Genomic DNA, 9,669 nt, shown 5'->3' with positions numbered 1-9,669 from the left:
TTCTGTAGAATTCCGGCTACTTGGAAGGCTGAGGCGGAAGGATCGCTGGAGCCCAGCAGGCGAGGCTGCGGTGGCCAGGAGCGGCCACTGCACTCCAGTCTGGGCGACAGAGTGAGACTCCAACTCAAAAAAAAACCAAAAAACAAAAAAACAAAAAAAACCAAACAAAGTTGTTTGGTTGGAAGTTTAAGGGTTTAATTGCTGTTAATACTTGATCAGAAAGGAAAACAAAAAGAAAAGCATGCTGTGTAATTGGATTAGGAAGACAGTCTTTTTTTATAGTGAGGGAAGAATGATGTAGGCCAAGGTCTATGTGCTCGAGGTATTGGGGACATTGAGACATTAATCAGCACTATTTGGAAAATTGGAATATGCATAATTGATAAAGTTTCCATGAAAAGATAGTAGAGTGGTTAAATAAATTGTGGTATATTCATGCAATGGAATACACTACAGCTGTGAAAATGAGTGAAGTACAGGTGTCTCTCTTGCTCATGAGGTGTGTTTCAGATTTAGAATTTTTCCAGATTTTGAAATATTTGCATTATACTTACTGGTTGAGTATCTGTAATCCAAAAGTCTACAATGCTCCAATAAGCATTTCCTTTGAGTGTCACATTGTTGCTCAAAAATTTTGGGTTTTGGAGCATTTTGGATTTCAGATTTGGGATGCTCAGGCTGAATGGTATTTTGCATCAACGTGAATGAGTTTCATCAAACAAAATGAACAAAAGAAGCAAGTCATTGGTGGGTACATGGAGTAGACTAAGTGTAGAGTTTAGACATAGGAAAAACAAAATGGATGTTTACACAGGTGACTGTACAGAAAAGCAAGAGAGGGATTATCACAGCTATTAGAGTAGTGATAGAGGCTGGGAGAGGGGACATTTAGAGTGGGCACAGAGGGAATTCAGGGTTCCAGTAGCGTTCTAACTTAATTCGAGTATTGGTTATACAGTTGTTTACTTTCTTATTCTTTAACTTGTACATATGAATTGTGTTTATTTATTGAGGTGGGGAGGTGAGGGAGAAATGCCCTCTAAGTGGACTTCATAGGAGCGGCTCCCTTCATGTTCCTTTACAGAGAGCTCTGTGGTCTTGTCTGAGCAGTGCTCTATGTTGATAGAACCCCACAGTCTTCTGTCTACTGACCTTTCAGTGGCTAGTTCTTACTTTGACACAAGGACTTGAGAATCTTGTGAGTCTAGTGAAGCCAGTGCCTGAGTCCCCTACCTGCTCACTATCTTGGGCCTGTCTTAGCAAGGACAGTTTGAATAGCTTGGGTCATTTTTTCTGTCTGCCCCTTCTTCCCTTCTGTCTCTCGAAAACCTCCCTTCTCCTCTGCAGATATTTTAAAGTTCAGTGCCTGTTCGCTTCAGAGCTCTTGCAGTTGCAAGTGGGTTCTATGCCTAGCACCTTTGATTAGAGACATGAGAGGAGCTACTGACAGTGCTTGGGAGCCTTAAGGTGCTTATTAGAGTCTTCTGTTTTGGTCATCTAGGGCATAGGTTTTCTAGATTACTTCTGTATTTCTTTGTTGACCTCAACGTTGAATGCTGTGTACACAGGAAACAGAAGCAGCGGGCCCTGGAGTACCACATCCACATTAGCCTGGGGCAGGTTCAGTTGTTCCCAGATGGTATGTAGGGGCTTCTTCCTTCAACTTCCCCCTTTCTTAAGTCTTCCATTGTTTACTTCAATTCTAGAAAGAAAAGTGTGGGTGGAGATATTAATTCCTTAGTAATTGCAAAGAACACAAGTGGTGGTGCTACTTGGGCAAAATTATAAAGGTCATTAATCTTCATGTCTCACACACCTTTTCACCCAAGTCTGTTTATGACTTTTCTGTTGTTTGTTTAATTCCTACTTGTGTATCTGGGTCCATCATTTCAGAATCTGGTCCAAGTCGTTACATAGGTATTTCTCTTATAAAATTAAAAAGTCATCCTGTTTATTTAGTCATTCAACAAATATGGTGGCATGGTGGTTTATGCCTGTAATTCCAGTGCTTTGGGAGTTTGACTAAGGGATCACTTAAGGCCAGGAGTTAGAGACCAGCTTAGGCCACATAGTGAGCCCCCAACTTTAAAAGAAAATTTTTTAAAATGAACTGGGCGTGGTGGCATGCACCTGTAGCTCTATCTACTCAGAAGTCTGAGGTGGGAGGATCCCTTGAGCCTGGGAGTTTGAAGTTACAGTGAGCTATGATTGTGCTACCGTACTCTAGCCTATGCAACAGAAGAAGATCCTATATCTCAAAACAAACACACAAACAAACAAAACCACAAACAAAAACCCAAATATTTGAGTGCTTCCAAGCGACCAAGTGCTGTTCTAGATGTTGGGAATATGGCAACAAACAACCTAGATCATGGTCTCATTGCCTCTAGATGGCTAACTTCCTCTTATTTCTCTCCCTCCCCCTGTTTAGGTTCTCTCAGGGTGTGCCATCATTGTCCGAGGGCAGCCTCGTGGCGGACCTCCTCCCGAGCGGCAGATCAACCTCAGCAACATTCGTGCTGGAAATCTTGCCCGCCGGGCGGCTGCCACACAGCCTGATGCAAAAGATACTCCTGACGAGGTAGGTGTTTCCTGAGGCCTTCCTGAGCCTGTGAACCCAGGTAACAGCCTACTCACCTCCACGACAGACAACATTTTGGTGTACTCGTTCTTTTCTGCGTATTTTGAGCATTTTTATATCATAGGACAGATGATTCTGATATGGCCACAGCGACTTGAGTTGTTGTTTATACTTTTACCATCTTTAGCAGCAGTCGAAGTCTTAGGGCTTTTTCTCGTACACTTTCCTATAAGTTTAGGTTTGTCATGGTTTCTACTGTTCCTTCTCTTAGAGTGGCTTAGGAACATTTAGTAGGTAGCCCTAGCCATTTGGACTCACCGTTGGCTATGGCAGAGCACATTGTTCAAAATTCAGAAGGATATACAGTGAAAAAGCTAATGCTTCCCAGAGACAATTGATGTTCCTAGATCTCGTGTCTCCTTCCAAAAATATTGAATGCCTATATCAGCAGATACTTTCATTTTTATAAATGGTAGCATATATAAAAGCCAGGCCCATTCTTTATTACAGATTATTATTCTGGGATACATGCACCTCTAAAGGCACCTGTGAATCCCATGAAATTGCAAAATTTTGTTTAAACATGAATTTTTTTAGAGAGGGCATTTTCATCAGTTTTTTTTTGGTGAATTAGGGACACAGCTTTATTTGAAGGATGGGCACAACCGAGTCCCCCTCTTTCTGTGGTCCTGGTAACGTTGGCCTCAGGCTGGGGCAACCAGTGTCCTGCGGTGAGAAGACAGGCTTGGAGGTCAGGGGTCAGAGACCAGATCCCATGAGTGGCCGCACAGGGACTGAGGTGGCGGTGACTGTCGGGGCCTGGGTTTTACCCTTGCACATGAGGCAGTGGGCGGTGAGCTGAGGCCCTGGTGGTTCTGGGTGCTGAATCTTATCCATGACCACAGCCAAAGCCGAGGGTGATTTTCAACCAACACCGGGTCATCAGTTTCTTAAGGCAACTTGTAACTCAGGAGTTGTAAAGAGTCACTGTAGTATACTGACTTGTGAAATGACATCGGAGCTTTTGTCCCACCATCCCCTCCTCTTCCACCCAACCTCTGATGCCTGACCACCTTTCCTTCTTTCTAGTGTGCCTTTGACTTCTTAAGTTCCTGCCTCTTTAGGGAGCTGCTATGCACATCAATTTGGCATTGTTCAGTCTTGGCATCTGTGACTTCCACACTTTGAAACATTGGTGCTTCACTCTTCTTTAATAGTGCTTTGGTTATCAGAAATGAAATTTCTGGATTCTAAAATTTGTCCTGTGCCCCAGCTTGATGATCTTAGGGAGGTTAGTACCTTAGCTCTTCTATGTTATTCTCTGCCAAGGCAGTGAAGAAGAACTTATGGGAATCTCCCCCCCCCCCCCCAGTTGGAGTCTTACTTCGTAGCCCAGGCTGGAGTGCAGTGGCATGCTCACGGCCACCCTAGCATCGACCTGCTGGGCTCTGGTGATCCTTCTGCCTCAGCCTTCCAAATAGCCAGAACTACAGCGCACTCTACCATACCAGGCTAATTTTTGATTTATTGTAGAGATGAGGTCTCATCAAGTTGCCTGGACTGGTCTCGAACCTGCAGGCTCAAGCAGTGTACTTGCCTCGGCCTCCCAAAGTGCTGGGGTTACAGACTGAGCCATCGAGCCCGGTGACATTTAAGGAAAGCATTTAGTTTTATCATCTATAATAAAGGACATTTTGTTTAAGAAGATAGTGAAGCAATGTTATAGATAATAGAGATAGAGAAAAACCACCCATACTTCTTTTACCAACAGCATTAAGACTAAATAGATTAAAATAAGTTTAAATAGGTTAAAATCAGTTTGTCTTCACTGATCCTCCATCAGTGACCACAAGCATTGGGAATAATAGTGTATATACCTCCAGGTTGTTTAATGAGGCTTAAGCAAGATAACATCAAGTGCCTAGTGCATGCTTTTTAGTACTTAATAAGTGTTAGTTGTGGTAATCACTACTGCTGCTTGTTAATTTCTCTTACTGCAGATACTGTTAGATCAACCAAAGAAGATTAAATATCAATGTTTTAAGAATTCTAGGCATTAACAAATTCTGAATAGTTCTTCTCCTTTCACTGTGTATTGTGTAGCAGCTTGACTGTTTCTGAAAGAAGAGTGTTGACTCTTCTTGGAGGTGATCAAGTTCATTTCCCCAGAAGGAAAATGTAGTGAACCCTCTAAGAACGAAGGGTTGGATTTTAATTTCCTGTTTCGTGGATGAGAATCTTGGGCAGAGAAACACAAGGCCAATTGGAGCTTGTTCTGAAATATCATAACTTGTATTCCATGTAACAAGACACTAAAATATCAGAACTATCTCAGGTGAAAGGATATCATGCAATCTGATCTGAACTTCTATTATAGTTCTATATATGTTTATAGTCTAGTCCTCTTTGTCTCTTCCAGAGGAACACAGACTCACCAAGTTTCTCAAAAATTCCTGAGAGAAATTTGATAGCTGTAGATTTCACCCTTTCTTAGTCCACAGTCATTTTTGTTGTTTTTTTTTTTGAGTTGGAGTCTCACTCTGTCGCCCAGACTGGAGTGCAGTGGCCACTCCCGGCCACTGCAGCCTCGACCTGCTGAGTTCCGGCGATCCTTCCGCCTCAGCCTTCCAAGTAGCCGGAATTACAGGCATGCGCTACCACGTCCGGCTAATTTTTGATTTATTGTAGAGATGAGGTCTCGCCAAGTTGCCCAGGCGGGTCTCGAACCCATGGGCTCAGGCAATCCACTCACCTCAGCCTCCCAAAGGCGCGGGATTACAGGCTGAGCCACCGAGCCTGGCTCCACAGTCATTTTTCTTTCCTCTAATCTTTCCTTACCCAGCTGGAGGTTTTTATCCTGCTATGCCCTCAAAGCTGCCATGATGTAAGTTATCAGTAATGTCAGCTGATTCAGAAACCTGATGTCCCTTGGTCTTACTTCGACCACCCTCTATTTCCACGCCAGCATCCATGCTTTTATCAAGACCTGGAGGTTCTGCCTCCTTAAAACCTCTTTTATCCATCCTTGACATTTCCTCAACACTACTGTTGTTCTTTGACTCTGATAGGCTGCTTGGAATGTTGAAATAATGGTCTCTTGACCTTTATTCTTCTTCCCTCTAATCCTTTCTTCTTATGCTCCCAGATCTTTTTGAAACATAATTTCATTTATTCCCTTCCTCAGGGTTTAGACTCAGTGGTTCCTCATATTCCCAAACTCTTTAGTGGTTCCTCTTTACATGTGTGACAAATCTAAATGCCTTGGCCTAGGGTACAAGCACATTTGTGATTAGACTTAGACTTCTCTTCCTGGACCCCCTCTGGGATGCCAAGCCCCAGATACGCCAAAGTCCTTAGGTCTTTTTTCTCACAGGCAGTTGAGTCCTGGCTTGTTATGCCCACAGCTTGTGCTGCTCCCTCCATCAAGAGTTCTGTCTCCACTTGTGTGGCCGGGTGAACACCTGCTATCTTTCTTTTAAGATTCAGCCACTTGAGAAGTCACACCTGCCGTTTCTTTTCATCATCCTGTCTTGTGCTGTCATAGCGTTCACAACATTTCATTTCATGTTTATACGTCTCTCTCTACTAGACCGTAAGCTCTGCAAAGGGAGAGAGACCTTTTCTCACCTCTGTGTCTTTGTGCCTAGTCACTACCTGATACAACGCAGGTATACAGTAAGCAGACAAGTGAATAATGAGGAAAAGAACCCTAGCATCTCCTTTTTTGGGGTCAGTGTGGATTATGCAGTGTGGCACTAACCTTTCTCTCTGGCTTTCCTTTTTTTGGGTGCATGTTTAGCTTTTTCACATTCAAGAAGAATCAAGGGCTTTATTGCTCATTTGTTCCTCTTTGTGTTACTGTCCCAAATATCATTCATTTGATTATTCTTTGCCTTCCTTCATGGTATCTTCTTTCAAAGAAACCCCGCTCTCTCCTAAGCCCTGTGGCAGTGAAAGCAGCCCCACTGTACGTCCCCAGCCTGCCTGCGGTGTTCCAGGCTAATCCCCAGCGTTGCCTAGCTACTCCAGGCAGCCTAGATACTGCATTGATGGGCACTGTGGGAATTATATATTTATTTCCCACAGATTTATTGAACTCCTGTTGTGTGTGAATCTCTATGTTGGTTTTGTGAGACATATATAAGTAAATGTTACAGTCCTATGTTCTCTGGAGCTTTTGTGGATTGGGGTTGTGGGGGAGAGATGGCAGAGCAAGAAGATCAGTTACACATCCAGGTAGTACAGTGGGATGGTTGGAAGAGAAGGAGGGACAAGAAGTATTTAGCTTTGGGCCATGTACAAAGTAACTAGTTAAGGTTCTATGTTGTTCTGTGTTTAATCCTGCCCAGTAGTTTTAGTCATCTACCTGATCAAAGAGAAGATTGAATTAAACACTCATTTCATTGTGATAGACATTGCAACCTTGCTTGGGTCTGGGAGTGCAGAGTGAACTGCCAGACTGCCCGCTGTTAGGCGTTCTAAAGGAAAAAATTTTGAATCTCAACTACTTAAAGACCACGTGTTCTTAGATAGGGCTCTGGGGCGTCATTTGAATAAACTATAGTATTACTTCCTATTAGACAACTGTGACCCTTAATTCATAAATTATTTGAGAAGATTTTCTCCTACCTGACTCTAAGAGTTGTTCTGGAAGTTTCCGTTGGTATAGACTTCTCCATCAGATAGCTGTCTGCCTGGCCCTGCTCTAAGAGGACACCTGTTTGGCACTGGCCTCACTTCCACAAGGATTCACTCCCAGAGTGCTTTCCTGCCCTTAGAAGGAGTCACGTGGTCAGTTGCTTTCCTGCATAGCTCTTTGAGTCTACTGACTGTCACTCTTCTTAGCTAATATCTTGTCCAGTTACTGAATTTACTGAACACTGGATAGAACACAACTTGGAAAGGCTGGTTTAGGAAAGGAAGATTGCAGAAACTAGATTATTTTTTTCTTACAGGGTTAGATATGTTTTTTGTAAGACCTCCAGTGTGGCTTTCTCTTATTGACCAGTGGCTGACCAGCTGGAAAACATAAAGTCCTAGGAGGAAGGTGTTCCTTCAGCGAACCTTGAAAGTTTTTAGAGAAGTTCTGCCTGATTGGTAGAAATTTAAGCTTCCCCAGAGAGGCTAGATATTTCCTTGTGAACTGACCTTTGATAGGTGAGTTTTCTTCAAAGTCTTGGCTTCCTTTAGGAGCACATATTTTGTCAGAGCTCCTCTAAGTATTTAGGAGTGCTGTGTGTTATTGAATTTTAAATATTAGTATGGTACTCAGGACCAAATCTTAAACAGATGAGGGGGAGACCCTGAAAAAACCAGAATTACTTTTTGGAAAGGTGGACCCCTTATAATACAGGCTTCCCCCACTACATAAGTGTTCTGGGAACCCATCAGCATCAGTGTGCCAGCTAGCATTGTTGGGAGATACTGCTTAGCTTTAGTGAATTTTTTTTTTTGAGATTCTTTCAATATGTTTGTCCATTTCATGATAGGTGATTTACGAACACACCTGCCTATATCGCGCAAGTGTTCAGCAGTTTTTGACTAAAAACAGCATGACTCTCGGGCCCCACCATCCCTGTTTACCCGATCTTGCCCTGAGCAACTTTTCTTGTTTCCCTATGAAAAAAACCCTCAAAGGGAGACGTTTTGCCCATGTGGAAGAGATGAAACAAAAAATGGCAGAAGTACTGAATGACATTAAAGTGGATTAATTCAAAAACTGTTTTGAGCAGTGGAAAAAGCATCTTAGTAGGTATATTGCATCAAACAGAGAGAACTTTGAAGGTGACTGAAGTTTAAACATGTAAGAATAAAAACACAATTTTTTAGAAATAAATTCAAGCCGGGCTCGGTGGCTCAGCCTGTAGTCCCTCGCCTTTGGGAGGCTGAGGTGAGTGGATTGCCTGAGCCCGCGGGTTCAAGACCTGCCCGGGCAACTTGGCGAGACTTCGTCTCTACAATAAAACAAAAATTAGCCGGGCGTGGCAGCGCACGCCTGTAGTTCCGGCTACTCGGAAGGCTGAGGCGGAAGGATCGCCGGAGCCCAGCAGGTCGAGGCTGCGGTGGCCGGGAGCGGCCACTGCACTCCAGTCTGGGCGACAGAGTGAGACTCCCACGCAAAAAAAAAACAAGAAATAAATTCAATTCTTTTGGGGTCCCCCTCGTATCTATAGCTGGGTATGTTTTTAGAGTAAGTTGATCACTAAGGTGGTACAAATGTGGGAGCATGTGTTAGTTGGTTCAGTGCAGTTTCTGTGATATGGTCGATAATTGGGATCATTGATCAATTATCAGATTCTTTTTGGTGACTACTATCTGTTTTCATTTTTAGGGAGTGGGGTGTGGGTAGAACTGGAGCATAAAGATCAAGTGAACCTCATATTGCCCTTAAGTGCGTTGCTCTTTTGCTCGTTGGTAATTTGAGGAGAGATCATCAGGTGAGTGAGAATAAGCTGTTTTTGCATCTTAGCTCTTCCTCAGGATCAGTACTTCCTAGAACCATTCATGATTAATGTTTTATAACAGTACTGTTTTTATGAATACTAGCTCTACAGGTTGGTGTAGTTGCCAGTTTTTGATTGGCTTCTGGAAAGTCATATGGATGTTTTTCTTATAGGAAAGCCTGTTGGATGACACTGGAGTAGTCTTCATGGACTGAAAAGTTAGGAGAAGCTTCCTTTCAGGCCACCAACTTCCTATTTTTCCTATACTAGGTGTGACCTGAGTTCTGTAGCTTCAAGAGACTATTAATAGACGACATATGCATAGTGTATACGACTTTTCCCTTTTATAACTTGATTTTTTTGGCACATGAGTTCCCACTGACCATATGCTCCTTGAACACTTACCTCGTATCTCCCCATTTCTGTCGTAAGGGAACTTAGGACACTGAACTAGGTTCAGACTGCAAATTCAAGTGCCAGTAGCCACTGTGAAGGGCTGTTTCAGTATTTGTGCTGCAGAAGCTGGCATGAAGGACTGCTTCAGATGAGACATCTTCCTTTGTCTAAACCTTCTTAGGTGTGATGGGGTGGGGGTGGGAGTCAGGGTGAGGGTGCGGCAAAACATCCCTTAGCACATTATCTTGA

The 9,669-nt window shown here is 43.2% G+C and overlaps 1 protein-coding gene across 1 annotated transcript in view; it reads left to right on the top strand.

Moving 5' to 3' along the window:
* The window catches only part of SND1 (staphylococcal nuclease and tudor domain containing 1), a 365,164-nt gene that overhangs the window by 34,175 nt on the left and 321,320 nt on the right, over window positions 1-9,669 (top strand). Inside the window, exon 2 of the mRNA XM_021711814.1 lies at window positions 2,432-2,581. Within this exon, the coding sequence (XP_021567489.1) occupies window positions 2,432-2,581 (150 nt within the window). The remainder of the gene's footprint in view (window positions 1-2,431; window positions 2,582-9,669) is intronic.

This window comes from Carlito syrichta, unplaced genomic scaffold (genome assembly GCF_000164805.1).
Source record: "Carlito syrichta isolate Samal-C Ts95f unplaced genomic scaffold, Tarsius_syrichta-2.0.1 Scaffold302616, whole genome shotgun sequence".
NCBI lineage: Eukaryota > Metazoa > Chordata > Mammalia > Primates > Tarsiidae > Carlito > Carlito syrichta.
This window is presented reverse-complemented; position numbering and strand designations above follow the sequence as displayed.